This window comes from Gavialis gangeticus, unplaced genomic scaffold (genome assembly GCF_001723915.1).
Source record: "Gavialis gangeticus isolate Ggan-Ray unplaced genomic scaffold, GavGan_comp1, whole genome shotgun sequence".
Classification (NCBI taxonomy): domain Eukaryota; kingdom Metazoa; phylum Chordata; order Crocodylia; family Gavialidae; genus Gavialis; species Gavialis gangeticus.
The window spans coordinates 49,226,245-49,246,452 of NW_017729004.1; the positions used below are offsets into that span (position 1 = coordinate 49,226,245).

At 37.9% G+C, this 20,208-nt stretch overlaps 1 protein-coding gene across 3 annotated transcripts in view; it reads left to right on the top strand.

The window, feature by feature from the left end:
• Window positions 1-19,558, top strand: part of FAM188A (family with sequence similarity 188 member A) — a 71,001-nt gene extending 51,443 nt beyond the window's left edge. For all 3 annotated transcript variants that reach the window (XM_019508350.1, XM_019508349.1, XM_019508351.1), the window contains 5 exons: window positions 11,139-11,211; window positions 12,029-12,101; window positions 14,921-15,008; window positions 16,447-16,518; window positions 18,487-19,558. In XM_019508350.1, the coding sequence (XP_019363895.1) occupies window positions 11,139-11,211; window positions 12,029-12,101; window positions 14,921-15,008; window positions 16,447-16,518; window positions 18,487-18,636 (456 nt within the window). In that variant the 3' untranslated portion in view covers window positions 18,637-19,558. The remainder of the gene's footprint in view (window positions 1-11,138; window positions 11,212-12,028; window positions 12,102-14,920; window positions 15,009-16,446; window positions 16,519-18,486) is intronic.
• The last annotated feature ends 650 nt before the right edge of the window (window positions 19,559-20,208 follow it).

A 20,208-nucleotide genomic window follows, 5' to 3' on the forward strand; every position in this document is an offset into this window, starting at 1 on the left:
ACAGTACCGCTGTAAGAACAAGTTTCTTATTGAACCACTGTTCAGTCAGACATCTGGATTCAACTGCATACTTTGAAACCAGCTTTGTTACTGTAATATGTGAGAATGGATTCTTAATTATATAAGGGGGGGAGGGTTTAATGTTTGCTCACAGATGCCTGACATTTGTGTTTTAAGGAGCAGCCATAGACAAAGTTTTGAAGTGAGCAACATTGTTAACCAATCTCAACAGTGTGTAAGGAATATTTTTTTTCCTACTTAAGTCATTTAAATAGCGGACTTGGTCCTCTTCCGAAAACCTTTCACTCCCCTAGAATGAGAAAAGGCAATGTTTTTTGTCATTCCAAAAGGAGAATTGTAAGTTCTGACCAATGGGAAAGATTTACTTCTTGACAGGGAGAAGTGTACCCCAAAATTCCAGTCAGTAAAGCAGGTAACTCCTCTTCAATAAAGGCATTAGTTGGGGCAATGGCCACCCAGCCAGAAGTTCTCAGCCACCTCCGAAGTCCCTCTGTCCCAAAGCTAGCCTGGACAGCCCTGAGCAGCCCTAAAGCTAGCTCAATTGCTTGTTCTCCTGTCCATGCAGCTATAAGCCCCCAAGCTGCTCAGAGTGACCAAAGCAGCTTGTTTACCCTGCTCTGTCTGTTGTCCTGCTTATCACCTTCAGGTTTCCTGGAGTGTGCTGGGGGGCTCTGTCTCTTTTTTCCTCCTTGCTGGTAGGCAGCCAGGACCTAGTAGGGACTCTGACTCTTCTTTCCACATGTACTAGCTCTCCAGAGTAACTCAGGCATGCATCCTTATTACAGCATGAACATGGCTAATACAAAAAATGCTACAGTGAAACCCATAGTATGTCACATATACCTATTTGAAACCTGGTAGGGATCAACACTGGAGCCACTTACCTTTACAGATAGCTTTGACCCATGGTGTTCTACCAGGAATTCCTGGTGACTTTGGGCAGAGATGAAACTGCTGGATATATTTCAGCAATGACAATTTGCATTCAAGACAACACTATGAAAAGGTGAGTTTCTGTGTACTAAATTAAAATCGGAATGTTAGAAGTCAGAAATTCAACGGTGGACTGACCATATTAAGTCCTCTAAAACAAGGACCTTCAATAATCATTCATCAATCATAATGGTACTGTTGGGGTATAGTTTTTTCAATAAATTCTTTAAAGCATAGTATTACTTTGGCAAATATAAAAATACCAGACTGGTGTTTTCATTATTTCACAGTCCTTATGTCCTAAACAAACTGCCCTAATATAATGTGACTTATTTTGGTGCTTAGTGAAGGAAAGAAAAATAACTGGTGAAGTTGCTAGGAGGCCTTTGACTTTGCTGTAAGTGCCATAGCTGTGTGTGTGAACCAAATGTACAATTTGTACAGAGCATTCCCGGTCCATATTGTATCGGCACTGATAAAAGGAAAATTGACATTATCGGCAGTCGGCTTTTTTTGGCTGATATGGCCAATAACATTACTGATAAATGCCGCATGCATGTGCACAGCTGCAGCATGCACAGGGCCAGGAATGCAGCCCAGCAGTGTGGAGAGTAGCATCTGGCTGGTAAGTTTGTGGGAAGGAAAGAGCGTGGGGGCAGATTGAGGCCTCTGCAGGGCCATGGGATCCATTAAGATGTGGTCCAGACCACAGCCATTGGGCTAAATTACCAGACCTTCCTAAAGAATAGAAAGTATTGTGTTAAAAATCTGGAATCTATAATTTTTTTGCCTCCTGTGCACACATGCATTTACGCACATACATGTGAAATACTGCCTTCCAAGTTAACGTGTAACTTGCTTGGTTGTTACCAATTATTTGTAAACAAATAAAGCTTTCTTTGGTTTTGTTTTCTGTCTATTTGATGTAGGTAAGCAGAAGAATGTCTTCAGCAGTGAATGGGTTAATAATAGAACAGAAAGTTCTCGGGTAGTAAATTACTTAGATTGAAAACTAGTATTGCCCTTTCATTAGTTACTTAAGAGCAGCTAATGTTACTCTTACAAAAGTAGTGGTTGGCAACATTTCCTGGCAGTGAGCTAGAATGGTCCAGCGCAAGTCTGAGGTGGGCTGCCACTAGGACCTAATTACGAGGGCTTCTCCACACTGCCTGGTTGCAGCATAGCATAGGAAAGTTCCCTGTCTGCAGTGCAGGCAACATCTCCCTGCCACCAAGGCCCCAGCTAGATGGTCTAAAATGTCCTGCAGTCAAGAACAAGTTTCTCCATTATAATTATTTTAACAAAAAAAATATGAAGCATGTAAGCAATATGCTAAGAAGGAAAGTGACACCTTGTAGGATAGGAGCAGACATTACACATAAACCAGTTTAAGTGATCAGAAACTGGCTTAAACCTGTAGCAGAACAGATGTGCATTGCACATAAACCAGTTTGAAAATGGCTGAAATCGGTTTGAGAGAAACCTGGTAGAATGTAATATCAGACTTAACTGATTTGGGTCAAACTGGTTTATGCAGTGTCTGTCCCAGACCCCTTCCTGGTTTAAGTTAAACTAGAGTCCCCCCAGCATCCCAGTTGCTTTACAACTCTGGATGGGGCTCTGCTCTCTACGCCAGCCAAGCAGATGGCCCCTGCCCTCTGCTCCCTGGCTGAAGCTCTGGTAGAGACTGCAGGCATCTGCTTGGCTTCCTCCTGTTCCCTCCCTTCCCCTCCTCATCACCACTCCCTGCTCAGGCAGGGATTCCCCCCTCCCCCCTGCCTTACATATTACACAAACACCTCTCAACTTTAACTAGCATACCACATGCTGGCTATGGTCTACCTCGCATCCCCACTGCTCCAGGTCTGGCCGTGCTCTACTGCTACCCCGGTCGCTCCGCATCTGCCTGGCAGATGTCAGCCTCCCTCCTTACACGCTGCCTCCCCCTCCCTGCTGGGTGTTCTTGGGGGCAGTGGGGCCAGGCATCAGGGTGGGGTGCTACCACCGTGATTCCCCCCCTTCACCCTCAGGCAGGGAGGTGTGGGGAAGCCCCACTGCTTGGGTAGTTGGGGCATGTTCACTGCCACCACAAACTTCCCTAGCAGTGGCTCAAACTTGGGCCCGCGCAGCCCAGGCCGCACAGCCAGTTGCTGCCAACCCTCTCGGTGGCGCATGCACAGCTTCCCAAAAGCATTACAAATAGACAGACATATAGACAGACAGACTGAGCCTTTTATTATATCAGAATATTTTAAGAGGGTCGTCCAATTGGTGGCTGCCTCTTTTGAGGAAGAACTCAGGAGTCTATGTACAGTCTGTGTGGAGGAGGACAGGTGATGTGGTGGGGGAAGCTGCATGCTGCTGTCAGCGTGTAATCCATGTACAGCTTCAGGACTGCATGCAGCCCCCAGCTGCGACAAAGTTGGGCAGTCTTATTTTAAAGCAAAAAATACAGGGTATATTCAATCAAATGTATATTTTTTCCTGTCACTAAAGAAGCTTCTCTAAAACCAAAAACAGAAAGGTATAAGTGCCACTGATTTTTGTTGCATCAAAGCCATCTGATGCCATAACTGAATTGATCACATGCAAGGTTTTATGGGTGACCCAGTAGTTTAATGGTTGGGTAGCTTGCTGCTATGTATGACACCAGCTTGATTGCAGTGCTTCATTCAGCAAGGAATGAAGCACTTACAGAATTTAACAGCAATTCATTCAGCATGCTAAGTATTGGTTTAAATGACTTGATGCAACATTGTATCTTTTTCCAGCCAATGTATTTAAGGTAAGTTATTTAATGACCTTAAGGATCTGGGAAGAGGGAAAAACACCCAGTCTGTTGTAGTGGGAAAAAGAAACTACTCTTATGACTATAAAATTATTCTTACTTAGTAAGAACAAGCAGACATGGTGAAACACTTCCCTCAAAACCACCTACCTTCCTTCCTTCAACTTATAGTACTTTAAGTTGCCCAGTTTCCTTTAGATTTAATATGATAATTGCTTTCATCTTATGGGCTTGCAAATCATCTATGGATTTTTATTTAGGCATTAAATATGCTTTATTTACTCAAGCCATTTACTTTGAATTGGTTTTGAAATCTATCCGCAAACACTAAATTTAAAAGGATAGAAAATCTAGATCGTGAAAGAGGTGGTGTAATGAATAGGATTATAGATATGTAATGTGTTGTGAGCTGGAGTAGAAAGGATTTCACTTGTCGATATTGTGCTGAATTGGCAGAATCATGTGTAGAGAGGTGTATTTGGCTTTAAGATATCACTCTTAATTGACTAATGAAATTGATTGCTAGGGACCTGGCATTCTTGAAAATCATTCCATGTAGGTTGAATACAAATTTGGGAATCAGTGTTTTTAATCTTAGTCTATACATTTTTCCAATGAGAGAGCTTTCTGTACTATGTTTTAGAAGTTACTAAATTTTTAAAGAAATTAGGCCTAGAAGGGACCTTCATGAGGTCATTCAGTCCAGGTGCCTGCTCAAGGTAGGATCATCCCTGAGATGACAGTAATTAATTTGAAAGAAACAAGATCTAGAAGTTCGTATGAATGGCAAAAGGTGGTCATTGATGCTTCAGGAATTGCATAGATCTGCAGACTAGTTCAGAAGCAGCTTTTACAAATGGAATTAGTTTTATCAGATTAAAGCATTTAAAATAACAGTATATACAAATACACTTGTAACTAGATGACCTAGAAAAAGAAAAATATTCTTCTACGGTGGAAGGTTTTAATAGGAATAAAGCATCATAGCACCACAATAATAGTATGTGTACAACTTCAAAACATTCCTTGTACAAATAGACTTCATTTTAAAGGGAAGATGGTCTTTCCTTCCTTTCTCATATCCTTGCAACAAGGTATTTAGCAGAATTCGCAGATTCATTGGAATCAGACCTGGTCGTGCCATGAGTGCTTCTGCCATGGCCTCAAACTCTCAACCTTTAGGCTTCTAGCCACTCGCCCCAGTGTCCACGCTATCAGACCCAGGGTCATGATCTTTCAGAAACAAAATAAAGTATAATAGAACCGAAACAAGATGTTTGTGCAGCTTAGTCATTATGTGGATTTTTGTGTGTGTGCTTTTGACTTGTGGGATGAAAACTTCTGGAATGTTTTTGTTAGAATTTACTAAGAGTGTATTTTGCCTCTAAGGGTAAACATGTGATCTTAAAATAACTGGTGTTAAAGAGAAGTACTTTCAAAAGTACTATGAACAGACTTGTTTGTACATCACAAAAGCCAAGGGGTAAAACATGGTTTTCTTGTATTTTAGGACATTGTGTACTTAGTGTTGAAAATAATAATTGCAATAAACTGTTGAGGGGACTTCCTTGTATGGAGTTTTCAGCGTGTGGGATGTATCAAATACAATTTACTGCGCTGGAAGGGTGGTTTTTTTTATATTTTGGCAGATGTGATGGAATTTCAATCTGGGCAGTTGAAGTACATTTTTGTTAGATGTCTTACATTTTTAGGCTTCACTGCCTGAAGTTGGTACATTATTCATTTCATTTTCCAAATTATAAAAATATTCAGTGCTGCTTTGATTTTTCTGAGCTAGGGAGCATGGACAAGGTGGTAAAATTACAGAGGTATATAGGGATGCAGTTTATCTGTGTATGTTGGGATTTTCTTTTGTTTTAGCTTTCAGAGGACAGTATTATTACAAAGTACAAATTTACTTTTAGATTCACTTGTTTTACTTCTAAAACAATATGAGTGTTTTCTTACAAGGGACTTGAAAAATGAAACCCATAGCATAGAGTTAAATCTACATGTAAATTACTGTATTTTCTTATGTGCAACACATACCCTTTTCCCCAAAATCAGATGCTAAATATTTAGGTACGTGTTCTAAGTGAGAAAATACTAGTAATACTAGTTGCTGTAGGTTGAGTCTTTGCTGGGGGAAGGAGCAGGTACCACATATAATGCTTCCTCAAACACGAGAAGCTGAAAATTGCAGTGTGCATTATATGCAAGAAATATGGTAATAGTGTTTCTGCCAGTTATGGGCAAAAATACAAGTAAAATCTTCACTCACAAGAAAGATTTTTCCTCCGTTCTGCCTTTCAGAAACAAGATGTGTATTAGATTCAGAGGCACACTGTATGTGAGAAAATGTAGTAACACGGCATGTACAACATAATAGGGGCAACACAGTGAACACTCTGGGCTCCCTTGTTGCTGGCTGTGAACACTTTCTCTTTTCCCTGGCAGAGACTCAGGCAGCAGAAGCTCAACAGTGCTATTTATGAAGTAGAGCTGTGCCCTGGATGTCAGGGCAGAGGCTCCTGCTGAATTAGCTGATTGGGCCCTCAACCAGGCTTCAGGCCCTGCTGGCTAGGATCAGGCCCTCAGCTGACCTGGCAAATGCTGTTAGTTGCCCACCCAGCTCAGTTCAGGAAGAATAGTGGGGTCAGACTTTTTTTGTTCAGCCAGCAGCACCAATAGCATCCTGCATCCAGGGGGTTAACAGAGTAGCCACAGCATTTTTGCTTCATGGCTACTCCAGCTGCCTTGGTTTGCCCTTGAAAATACCACACTTACCAGCATTTTCAAGGAAAGATCTTTTTTCTCCCTTCTGCCTCTTAAAAAAATAAAGTGCATGTTTTATTTGGAGGTGTGTTGTAGGCAACAAAATATGACCGATTTCTTTTTGAAAGACTTGCATTGAGCAGCAAAATGCTATTAAAAATGCTTTAAAGAATTAATGTACAACAGTTATGCAGTACATTAAGTAACATAGTAAAGATTTAGTAAAAAAAAAAACAAAAAAAAAACAGTGCTTTTTTCCTAGATGCCACCTTATGCATAGAATGGCTCTCTCCTTGTTCTTTCAAGATGCTTTGTTAAAAATAAGGATAGGCAGACAGGCATTTAGATTACAATCAAATGATGAAAGTTTGTAGTATTATATTTAAGATAGCAAGCAAAGAATTTAAACAAACAGGTTACATCTCTAGGAAGTTCCTGGAGATATTTTAAGGCAGCTGAAGATATTTGGAGCATTATGTGAAACTGAAGAAAATTAAATACTAGGTTATACAATGTATCTTTGGGGTGGGGTAAGGCAAGGAGAAGGATAAGAAATTATCTTTATTCAGAGTTTGCATCACATTTTAATGGGGAGGGGGACAATTTAATAAAGTATGTGTTGTTGATAAAGTTAACCAACACATTTTGAATGAGGTTCCACTATTTGCTGCTTTCACTGTTTTGAGAACCCATGCACTTCCCCATAATCTGATGACTGACCAAGTCTTATGCCCCATCAAAGCGGAAATCAAGCACATTAATGACGGAGTAGCTTGATATGCTGCCAGCTCTTTAACAAGAGGCTACTACAAAAAATTTCCTCTTAGGGAATGACTTTGGTTCTTGTGCTATCTTCCTTAGGCTAGATAAAGCACATTTTTAGAAATAGACAGTGAAAATATCTCTAGTTCACCTCGACTACTGCCCACTTTAAACCAAAAAAAGGAATCTTTCTCAAAACATTAACAGTGGGAAGCAGCCATCATTTTGCAAACCTAGGTCAAGTGAACTTGCCAGAAATTGTTACTTGAGCTTGAAAAAAGAAATTACATAGATAAAATAGTATCTGTGTTCAGTGTTCGTGATGAGATGGGGTTTGCTAGTGCTGTGTTTCTTCACTGAAAATGTTTTTTAAAATATTGGTTTCTTGAGATTAAATGAATTCCAAAGGCAAAACATTTTTGTTAAAGTACTTGAGGTCCAATTATATTCTTACGTACATTTAATCAGCATGATTGAGCCTCATTCAGAGGGAGCAGATACTGTCATTAGCAGAATGATCACCCAGTTTTCCCATCTTACCTGGTAATAAAATTTTAAATTGGGTTCCAAAAAATTCCTCTCTCCTCTGCAATCTAGTAGTGAAATAATTTGGAAAACACTCAGCTAGTATTATTTTGCAATAAACATGTTTAAATATTTAAATAGAAATATGTTTAAAAGCAGGAAGAGGGATTGTTATGAGTTCTGCTTTAAACTAATGCAAGTGCCCAGAATATTCTATAGCAATGTTGTAGTCATCAGTCTCACTCCAGTGCCTTTTTAATAATTTTCCTTGTATAGGAATGCCATTTATTTTTAAGTTATACAAACAATCACGATTAATCACATTTGCAGATCCCCAGTATTTTACCTTATACCAGTTGTATATCTTGAACATGCAAGTCCTGCTTTTCAGGGCAGTTTGTGAACAAATTTAAAACTTGTGTCCCTATTCAAGATGGTATTTTAGTATGTGCCAACTTTCATTTGGAGATAAGTTAAATACCTGGCTAATTTGGGGTCTTTGAAGAGAATTGAATTGAAATGGAAATACTAGTTTAATATATTTTTACTTCTCTTCTTTTTGTGCAGAAATTTCCTTGATGCTTAACAAATGGTGGATTGTTATACTAACCTTTTGATTCTTTCATGTAGGTGCTTGATTGCCATTTTACTTGTACTCCATTAAATGAAATAATAGTAGAAGCCTGTGCAGTCTACACAGATCTAATATGTCACATAAAATCTGTTCAAGATCTGTTCAGTCAGTAAATATCTTTGTTTTTATGCTTTAACAAAATCAGAGTAGATCTTCAAAAAGCCACCTGCAATTGAATAGGAAAATCTGCTGTCAACTTTGATTGTGTATTTTGTGGGATACCTCAGGAAAATGATGACTTCTGATGCACTTTAGTGCAAAATACATGAACTTAATAAGTTTTGAAGACAATGGTACTCAAATGGTATCAGCTTAGTGTGAATGAGTACCCTTGTCCTTCTGCTCTTGTCCAGTTGGAGGAGTCTCTCGGCGAGACCAAGAGTTCACTTTACGGGTTACACACACTGAACTCGCCTGCCACGTCTTTGATGATTCTCTGGTTCAGTTGGACTGTCTGGCGCGTGCACGTCCAAAAGTGACACCTCATGTCTGCCGGACCTGGAGTTGCTGAGGGCTCCTCCACCCCTACACCCTTGCCCGTGCCTCCATGGGTTGGACCCTCACTTGACACAAACTCGCCCCCTAGTCCAATTCTTCCAGCGTGGGTTCAAGTCTCAACAAAAATAGTGAAGAAAACGCAAACACAGCTCCTGTCTGGAGGGGCCGCTTCTGGTCCCTTCCGCCCTTGTCTAGAGTAGGATGCCACACTTCCCTCTGGGGAATTCCTTACCCTAGTAGGGCATCTTCAGCTCTCCCTCCGGGATGTCCGATCCCTCATCACTACGGCCGCGCCGCCCGCCGTCCGTCTGCCCCTTATCCGGAGGGCTTCCTCAGGCTGGGTCCGCCAGAGCCAGACGCTCCTGGCCAGCCCGCTCTGTCCCTCCGTGCTCGGGGTCACCACCCCTGAGTCCCGTTCCTCACTGGGGTCTTACGTGCGCCCCAGAACGTGCGGGTACGGTGTTGAGTGGCACGCATCCGCCTCTCTGTGCTCTCGCCGGTGTCCTCCCTTTGGACTGCCACTTCCGGTTCTGCCAGGCCGTTTCCATGTCCCGCCGACGCTTTTAAACTGGCCCCTCTCCCCGCACACCTGAAACCGGTAAGTGATTGCCCCGTCTTCAGGGGCAGGGGTGGGTCCGTTCGTGCGGGCTGCCTGACCCGACGATCCCCAGAGCCTCCGGGTTCCTTCGCGCCCGCACACTTAGTCCATAATAATGTTTTCTGTATAAATATTTTACCACTAATGAGGACCTGTAAGGCTCCTGTCGGCGCTCACATGCCTCTATTGCTGGAATGTCTAAAATGGCTGCTTCTGTCCAGCCATAAGGGTGTGTACACGTGCATGTGCTTTTGGTACCTGGTTAGTGGAGCCGAGCTGCGAGAGCACACAGTGCACCTTGGGACAGGGGTATGTGGCAGTTGGCAGAAATTATAAGACTGTCTGCCAGTTCCCAGACAGCAGCAGAAGTACTACTTTGCTTGGCAGGTGAAAGGAGGGTTCTGATGCTGCAGAGGAGCCTTAGGTGTAGACATGTTCAAAGTTTTGTCAGCTGGAGTTTTGCTGGCTAAACTTTGTAATACGGACTAAGCCAGATGATACTGGCTCCTTTTCATTTTGAAGTCAACATACTGCTGACAAAAGGAAGTTTTGAGTTTGACTGAGTGAAACCCATACAGTGCTAGGTACCTATGCAGTGCTGTCATATGCAGTGATTCTCTTTGCGTCTTTCAATGGAAAGGAAGAGGAAGAACAACTAACAATTCATGATTGTAAACCACAAAAAAATCCTGCAGGGGTCTTATCATTTCAAATACTTGTACATATTGTAGCTGACTGTCCTTTGACAGACCTTCTTAAGAAGTCAAAGGAGGTGCAGAATTTTTGGCACCATTTTCTTAAGTTACTTCTACTTAGCAATATTTTTGTCACTTCTTGGCAGACTGTATTGTAGGATCTACTCCTCTTTACTTATTTCATATGTTTTCTTATATTCTTAACGAATAATATGTTATATCACTTACTTGTAGTCTTTTCACTGAAAAGCTGAGCTGTTGATAGCAAGTTTAATTTTTTTCCTGACTTACCTCTGTACATACATAGCTGTGTAGCATAGTGCATGAGTTTTCAGTATATTTAATTGCATTTGAATACAAAGGTTTAATAAATATCATAGTTATAAAAAGTATTTTTTTTTTAACAGTTGACTATTTTGTGTTCTTCATTTGTTTTTGATGGGCAGAATTCTTCATTAAATTCTTTCTACCTGCTGGCTAATCAGGCCCTCCAACTCATTTTCTCCTGATATTCGCCACAGTACGTTTTCTAAGCTAGCAAACTGTTTCATTTTGATTTACTGTATTTACCCTTTTAGATTTAAAAGGATTTAATTGCCGGTATGAATCTCCAGTTAACATATTTGGCTCTTGGTTTATGCATTTTTATGTTATGACATTCACATGCTCAGACTTCTATATCATATGTCCATAAGGGCATATAAATAAACCCTGGCATATTCCTTGTGTTTCAGCTATGTATGGAATTCATTTGAAGTTAATAATCCACTCCACCTTTAAATTGTAGTTTTTTATTACTTGAAGGAGTGAATTATTTTTAGGGTGGCATAGTCTTTCCCTAGTGAGGTACTTTGCATTAGTTTGAAATTAAGAATATCATAGAATGTTCTTTTTCTTTTCATTTTTAAGGATATGGCCCTTGTTGCGCCTGAGGCTCCTTCAGAACAAGCCAGAAGAGTTTTTCAAACATATGATCCTGAAGGTAAGGCTTGCATTGATTGCTGGACTGAGATTTTGAATTGAAATGGGTTCACTAAATTATTTTACAGACTTATCCTGATTTTGACTGTTTTGTGTATATAAAGAATCCCTTAAAGAAATAGGGCAAGGGTTGTATAATACATCTAGAATATTTCACCTCTAATAGCACAGTCTCCTGCATTTTAATGCATCCTGCTTATCATTAGGCTCAGTACAGACTTGGAGAAGTGTAGTATTTACTGATTAACCAGCAAAACAAGGGGCTATGAGTGCTGCTGTTTATCAGCCTAAAAGGCTGAATAAACCTTTTGATTAATACAGCCAAGTAGAGCAATACACAATACAAAATAGAATTCCTAAGCTGTAAGAGAATCTCTTTGCAAGTGACTTACCCTAATTTTACAGTTTTGAAGAACAACTTTTGCCTACTCAATACAGTCACAGCTGATCCCAGTTGTTTATATGAAAAGTGCTGGAAAATTCACTAGTTTATTTGGAAACTGGAAGCAGCATGAAATTCATGTGTCATTTTTATTAGAAATAAAGCTTAGTACTATTTTTCTGTGCTTTCAAGTGGTACTTATTAATAAAACTGCCTTCATATTTATAACTATTTCATATTTCTATTGGGTAGAAAGATGATTATGTCATGATGAGAAATGTGTGTGGAAATTGTGCCTTTTTAGCACCTTGTCTTTCAAGTTTACATCTGGCTACAATGTTTTAAGCTGTACATTTAATTTCCATCATTTTGAGTAGATTTGTGCTTGTGGAATATATTTTATTTTTCCCCCAATGAAAACATTTCTCTCTCACAGATAATGGATTTATATCTGACACACTTCTAGAGGATGTAATGAAGGCTTTAGATCTTGTATCAGATCCTGAGTAGTAAGTATAAGTCGTGTAGTTAAATTCCTCCTCTATCAATGCACTAGTAAATGGTTTGGTTATATTTTGATAATATTGTTAATAAAACAAATTGGTGTAATGTCTCAGAATGTGAGAGTTATTTTTATTAACAACCTAGAGAGGTTTTAAATCTTGTCTTTGATTTAGAAAAGGACCTTGTCTCAGCTTCTGTTTATTAACTACTTGTGACATGTTTTTCTTCATGTGTACATATTTGCCTATGACTACCTAACGTAACAAGATGAATCTGTGCTGGAGGAAACCAGATCTTTCAAGGGTGCCTACTACAATGTCACACATCTGTAGCATTTGAACTTAAAACTGTTTCAGATTGATTTTGATGCACTTACCCTTTGCATTTATCCATCAATACTACATATGTTCTAGCTCTAATAGAGCGCATTTATTTTTAGTATTAAGGTCTGCATTTTTTTTGCTACACTTAGTCTTTTGTATACTTAGCCCAGAAGGGGAAAAATGTGAGTTTGAACTTCTTTTGCATCTCCAAGACTTTAGTTGTGTTCAGCCATTAAACCAAGTTGCAGTTTGTCTTAGTCTAAAGCATTTGTGTTATAAGGCAGTTGAGTACTCTTCCAAGAACGAAAGCCATCTTTGCTACCTGAATGGAACAGTCTCTTTCCTTTCAAACTTGCACATCCCAGATAGTAAAACTGACTTTTATTTTGTTCTTCTTTATGAACTTGGAGGAGAGGCCATGGAAGTGATAGGAATATGAAGATGTGAATTATGGGAACAATAAAGGAAATACCTAAGAGGCACCCAGTTCAGTCCTTAAAATAGTGAAAATTTTAGTGTTAAGGAAAGAACCTGACTTAGGAAGTTTGGGAAACTTTTTTTAAATTTCCTTTTCTAAAAGGAAAATTCCTCTTTCTGTATTCAGCTTTCTTTCAAGTGGGTGCTTCGTTTTTAGAAATTTTTGGCTTAATCCTGATTAAGCTACAAAACTCCTTGTAGACTTGAGCTTTACTATGGAGTAAACTAGGTAAAGTTACCCTGGATAGTTGATTTTATGATCATTCAGCATACCAGTGTGATTTTACTGCAGAATAAAATACAAGTTAAATTACTTCAGGGTATATGTATTGTGTGTCTGCACACGTGTCCTACGGTTAGATGTCCCATTAATAAGGTATTGAACGGGAGCTGTAATAATGTAAACAGGACTCAAATTCTTATATTCCATGCAAGTGGTTGTTCTATTTCCATCTAAAATTTTAAGAAAATTATGGATATACCTGCATATACTTCCAAGCATATTGTATCTTTGCATATCTTTACATTACATATAACATGTCAGGTCCTGTAGTTTCCCCCTTAGGTTTTGAGCATCTCAAATCTCAAAAGAATGAAGTCCTTTCAGACCTCAATATATGAGAAGATGATACCAAGGAAAGATTTTCATAGAGCGAAAGCATATTCACTAGGTGGAATAATTCTGTTTTAGTTGTGAATATATTCCTACAAAGTATGTGAAGGCATTGTTGTTAGGGGCATTGTCTTTTATTAGTGACTTACTCATTTCTGGTTACCAAAGTTCTGTGGCAGTCTTAGCAAAATTAGAGATATCTTCAAATTTTCTAAAGTTTGTCTGACTTTCATTTGTATTAAGTTTCTAGCCTTAAACCCTTAATATGTCTAAGTTTTTAAACAGTTGCTGTATTTCATTAGCAAGTGAAAGGGTTCATATATGTTCTTATGTGAATTACAGAGTATTTGAAAGGCTTGTATAAATCTAAATCTGCCCCACCTGTATTCTTCTGTCATCTTTCAAACAATACAAAACTCTTTGGCAGTTTTCAGACGGCTGCCTCTGGGGTGGCGGGGAAGTACTTAAAAAGTTTCCAGACTTGTAACAGAAAGGGTAATATTCCATTCAGAACCAACAACCGGTTTAAAGTCCTGTATCTTAAAGACAATCTGTGCTAGTTCCATGAAGTGCTGAGTATTTCTTATTTCAGATGTTAAAATCCAGCATGATTTACAGGAGAGCTAGTTAATTACCATTTTGTGAATTCAAAAACCTTTCATTCAAAGGCCAGTATTGTAGAACTTAAGAGTACCAAATGGTACTCATCATACTAAGCAGAGGGATAGGGAAGAAATATGAATATATTTTTAGACTTTATAGAATAGGGTCTGCAGAAATACAAGCATGAATGTTTTATTGTCAGTCATTTAGTGTGACCTGCAAACATCCCATGCTTGTGTCAATAAAACTTCCAAACTACTTGCTGTACGTTCTCAATCTTTCTGTGTAATACTAAAATAAATGTAAATGCTTTTGACTTCTCTAGTATAAATGGCACTAAGTAAATATGCAGTGATAAACTGGGGGCTTTGATAAGCCTGAATTAAATTTATCAATCTCAAGTGAATTTATTGAGGAATTTTTAGATCTTTGTTTAAAAACAGGATTGTTAATTCTTGCACAGTTGTATTTAAAAGATGGTTTGTGTACTCAAGTTCAAGCTAGCAGCTGGTTTTAAGATGTCTTCTAAACTATTAAGTTAGAATCTTAGACTGGTTTTTAAATGACTTTTCCTAATAAGGTGATGTCCCAAAATTATCATTGCTTCCTCAGTTTTAAATAACAGATTATTTTGATTTTCAAAATAGCTGCATTTTTGGGAAATAAGTTGCTTTTCTGGTCCATTTGTCATTTAAGATTATAAATAGAACAGCATCAATATATTTGGCAGCCAAAGGTATTGTATCATTGCATAACTGAGCCATGAAAAAATAAAAATGCACTACTTACACTTTTCTTTTTTTCTCAGTGTAAACATTATGAAGACCAAGTTAGACCCAGAAGGACTAGGAATTATATTATTGGGTCCCTTTCTGCAAGAATTTTTCCCTGAGCAGGTAACATAGTCATTATCTTTTATGTTATAGCATGAAACATTGTGTATTTTGCTCAACAGCATCTTTTGGTGTGATGCATTAAACATTTTTATATATCTAATGTGCAAAACCTTTTTGCAGAAGTATTTTTAGTAAATACTGCATTTATTTGACACTTCTGGTCAGCAGGTAACTGTTTGCATTATGTAGTTGAATAGATTTCCTTTAGAAACCAACATGACAAGAATTTTACATTTTAAAAACCTTCCTATGTTTTTTAGGCTTTACACTAAAAGGAAACTCTTGAAGTTACAGGTTTAAAGTTCAATTAAAGGCACATTGTCAAGTATCTTAAATATAAATTTCATTTTGTCTGTTATCTAGAAGTACACAGGCATGAGGGCAGAGCAGATAAGGCATCTTGCTACAGCTCCAAAGGCACAAAGGTCTGGGTTTGTGCTGGAGGCCACCCCCAGCCAACCCCACCAAAACCCTGCAGTGCATCAGAGGTGATTGGATATGAGGGCTAGAGCATGCCAGTCTTTTGTGAGAGACTGGCTACAGAAACAGCTTGTCTTAACCACACTAGTAGTTTGGGCTCTTTGATTTGGGAGACCTTGGTATTTTCGCTTTTGGTTCCCCAGATGACCTGAGAATTATTAGTTTAAATTTGATTTTAGTCTCTTGTGAGAGTTTACTGTCCATGGAGCTTTGTAGCAATATCATAAAGACCTACAGCAGTAGCATAAAGATCTACAACAGCTAGCAAATACTATTCTCAAACTTTTGGTGACATAAATGATGTTAGGATACAAGCAGACCATGATATCTCTATTACATAAATGGAAGTTATGACTTTTAAACAAATAGCGACAACGTGCAGGAAATCCAGGAAAGCCTGCATGTGTGAAAGTTATGGAAAATTATTTTCAGGATTTGAAGTGAAAAGTGGAATGCTTAAGACATTTTTAAAATATACTTGGCAACGTCCCTTAAAGATGTAATATGCACAGTCAGATGACTGTACCAAAGCAGTGCCACAATGTGAAACACTACAGGTGATTTGGGAAACATTGGAGCCACCCTGCCAAAGATTGTAATGACTGCAAACATCATAATGAGATGATGCAGTGGGTAACAGAAAGATTAGATGAATTATCAGACTATCTGTGCTCAGTGCTGAAGAATCATGCTATTTCCAGCTGGGCAGTGAATGTAGTTAGTTACTTTTGAAAATACTGGTTTGTCTGTTCAGTTACAATATAATTGGACTGATCATCAGGGTATTTTGTTTTGTCCTGGTTGGGGAATCCAAAGCCTAGAAAATCTTTCGGATCTTGTATCTGATCATTTTTATTACCTCCTTGTCCCACCAACTGCAACTTGTATTCATGATGAGAAAAAGTTGGCAGGATACAGTGATTTTATTATATGAAATTAACTGTTTTATTTATACTAGGACTCCAGGGTTCCAGAGTCATTCACTGTTTATCACTACAATGGATTGAAGCAGTCTAATTATAATGAAAAGGTATGATTTGAGGGGAAAAAAATACCCTAGGTCAGGAAGAAACCAATAGTTTTCACCATATGATAGCAGTTCAACATCCTCTAGAAAAGGAGTTTGTAAAATTCCATTCCTTATATCCCTATATAAAGCTACTATAACATTTAGCAGTAGTTTCTGCTAAGGTGAGTAAAATATTTGTACTCGCAAACTTTTTTTTTTTTAGCTAACCATCTGCTTTCTACATACAGTTTTGATTTTTCCCCAAACATCCATTTACAAATATTCGCAAATATTTGAATTTAGAAGCATTGTTTCATACTCCCATTCTCTTCTACAGGCTGGGACTTCTGCTTGAGCTACATTTCCTGTGCTATAGCATGATCTGCCTCCCTGAGAGTGGAGACAGTGCATCAGGTGGTAGTTCCTGGCATGGTACTCAGAGCAAAGTACTTCCTATGCGTGAGAATGGAGACATGAGACAAATAAACTCCAGTGCAGCATCAGCATTTCCAAATTTAAATTTTTGTTCCAACGTCTACCACAGATCAAAATTCTCTGTAGGAAATGTAGATGAAAAATAAGCTGTTTTTGTTTTTAATAAATGTTGTGCAGAATTAATCACTTTGAACTGCCCCTGGGTTAGTGCATGTATTAGCTATCTTGAGTAGAGTACGAGAATAAATAATCACAGAGACAGTTACAACTGAAGAGACCCCTCCAGGAACTCTGTTCAGTCATCATTTAATGCATTTGAATCCACATTCCTTAAAATGAAATCCTGTGAAACCTAAAATGTAGGGAAAGGTAACTCAAGAACAATTGTCTAGGTAATATATGCACATATATTTATTTTAATGTTTGACCTTCACATATTTGCTGAACAAATAACTATTCCTAGGAAATGCTGGCTAAGATATGTTTAAAGATATCTTTGCTGCTTCACTGAGTTTTAAGAATTAAATTTGTTCCAAGAGACTTTAGGATCTAGTTAACTCTAACTCCAAGGAATCAGGGTATAGCTAGCATTTAATGAGAAATGAAAATATTTTGACTTTGGATAAATAAGCTGCGGTAAAAGCAACCTTTTTCTTATGCCATTTTGGCTACTTGAAGAACAAAACATTGACCATTGTTTTGCCTAACGCTGGATACTTGAACAAGTTGCCTGACTTCCAGAAGTGCTGTGCACCTGCAGCTTTTTTTTACTTCAGTGCCAGCTCTGGGTGCATGAAGGCATGAAATAAATAGTGAATTAGTTTGTTCATCTTTTGCTTCATTAAATTTTTCTTGTGCAGCTGTAATTTTCACTACTTGCCTTGCCCATTGACGTGTGTGTGTGTGTGTGTGTGTGTGTGTGTATGTTAACTCACTTTGTTACCTGTTTTTTCTCTTCTGTTTGGATGAAAAATATTTCAGGGTTTTTTTTAGTATTTATAGTAATACTTACCTGTAGAACAAATTTTAGTGCTGTAGGAGTTAAATGCAAACTTGTTGCCAAGAAAAATCTCTATTTCAAAACTATATTGTTTCACACCTGAAAATCTGGTCAAAATATTTCTTTCTCTTATTTTCTGTAAAACTCCTATGTTATAAGGAATTTCATGTTAAGCTTGTGTTTGTTTCATCCTTTTTCTGACCTGAAGGATACTGGCAAATTGAATTCATTATCTGAATAACCTATTGTCACACAACTTTTGTATCAAGTTTTCATCCGGCCTCTCCCTCTGCTCTAACCCTTATGGTCTCTTCATGCAAATCATGTGCTGCATATGCCCTAATCAGAAGTTTTGGCACTGGATGTTCTATCTCACTTTTATAAATAAGAATGAACTATTTGTGTATGTACACAAACAGAAACAAATATAAAAGTGCATCCTTTGGTTATGGTATGTTCTATGATGCACATCTTTCACAAAGGATGGATGTTTGCATACTCATAAAAGGTTTCTTAGATAATATAGACTGATCTAGTTGGATTTATTTTGACAGGTCATGTATGTAGAAGGAACAGCAGTTGTTATGGGCTTTGAAGAGCCGATGCTACAGACTGACGACACTCCAGTGAAACGCTGTTTGCAAACCAAGTGGCCATATATAGAGTTACTGTGGACTACAGATCGATCTCCTTCATTAAACTGATGTGTTTAAATTATATACCATACCACTAGCTAATGCTTGAATGAGGGTATAGGAAATGGCAGTATACGCTATACTTTGGCTGCAAGAAGTTATACACTGGTATCATTGACAAACTGTAAATAATGATTACAAACACTTTTTTCAGTGTTAATTGGAATATTTAATTTTTTAATCAAATTGATTTCTATTACAATAGTTTGTCATTTTTTGGCCGTTGTAATGCTGTTAATGTAAATTTGTTTCTTTAAAAAGCCCATTTATTCAGTCGAAGATTATTTAGCATCTCAACGATTTGAAAAGTATCCAATATTGCAGTATCTGCATATTAGGAATCAAATTAATCTTTCATATATAAAACCATTCCTTTGCTTCTTGAATCATTTGGTCATGTTTTATTATTTGAATATACTGGCTTACATTACAGTATCCTAATTTTTGGACAAGATTAGCCTTTGCACTGAATGTGTTTAAATGAGTTTAAACTTTCTGCAGTTTTTTCTAAAATCTGGTTTTAACTAAACAGCTTGCACAAAAGTGGTATAATTATGACATATTTCTAGGAATATTACTCAGTATAATTCATAAATGCTTTTTCTTGGCAGTTGTGTATTGCTGTGGCTTAGCTATCTGGCATGTTAAAAGTGAAGACAGGATCTGAGAATAAATAGATGTATTGATATTTATTCAAAGTTGTATAAAGGAAATGTAAAAAATCAACAGCAGAAAGAATTTGTTCTATAATCCTTAAACTGTTCGGATTTATAGTATTGCCAAATACCTCTCTCAGTTTGTCCAAACAGCAGTGTAAGCCAGCTTTATTGTATGTGTTAAGTGCATGAGACCATCTGTTATTACATTAGTATATTCTGTTATTTATTATCAACTTGTTAACCCTAAATAAAGACTTTTCCCTGAAATGTGATTTAGTGTTTCCACATTGGTTTCCAGTTTAACCTGTTCGCTGATTCTGTAAGCTTTGTAATGAAAAAACTAGAAATATTGAACCCCCTAATATCTACTTTTTGAACTAGAGAGCAATCCTTTGAAGTTATAAGCACTTGTCAAAGATAAAGGCTTAAGATGATAATTGGTTTCCCACTTCTTGTGTTTGATAAGCATAGGACATGCATGTATAACATGTATCAATGTTAAAAGAGGGCTGAGACTTAAAATTTAGAAGTTTATTTTTCTACTCTTTCACTTCATTTGATAGAAAAATAGAATGATAATAAAGAAGCTTTTTCAGAGAAACAAGCTGAGCTCGAATTGTCAAAACAAAAACCATGCAACAAAAAATGCCTCGTTATAGAATTTGAAATGTAAATTCGGTATTATTGGCAAAGAGACACAGGTTTTCTCTGGATGGCAGTTGCAGAAATTACATCTGCATAAACTTCAAACTAATTATTAGATTTACTTCAGGAAAACAAGATTGATGTAGTCCCAGTGCTGGCTTCATGCAAATGCTCATTCCAGATCCTGGAATTAACGCCACCTTTTCTAAATACAAAAGTGACAGCACTGAATGTATCTCACAATATAAAAAGGAAAGTATTTAAGGCAAAATTTTAT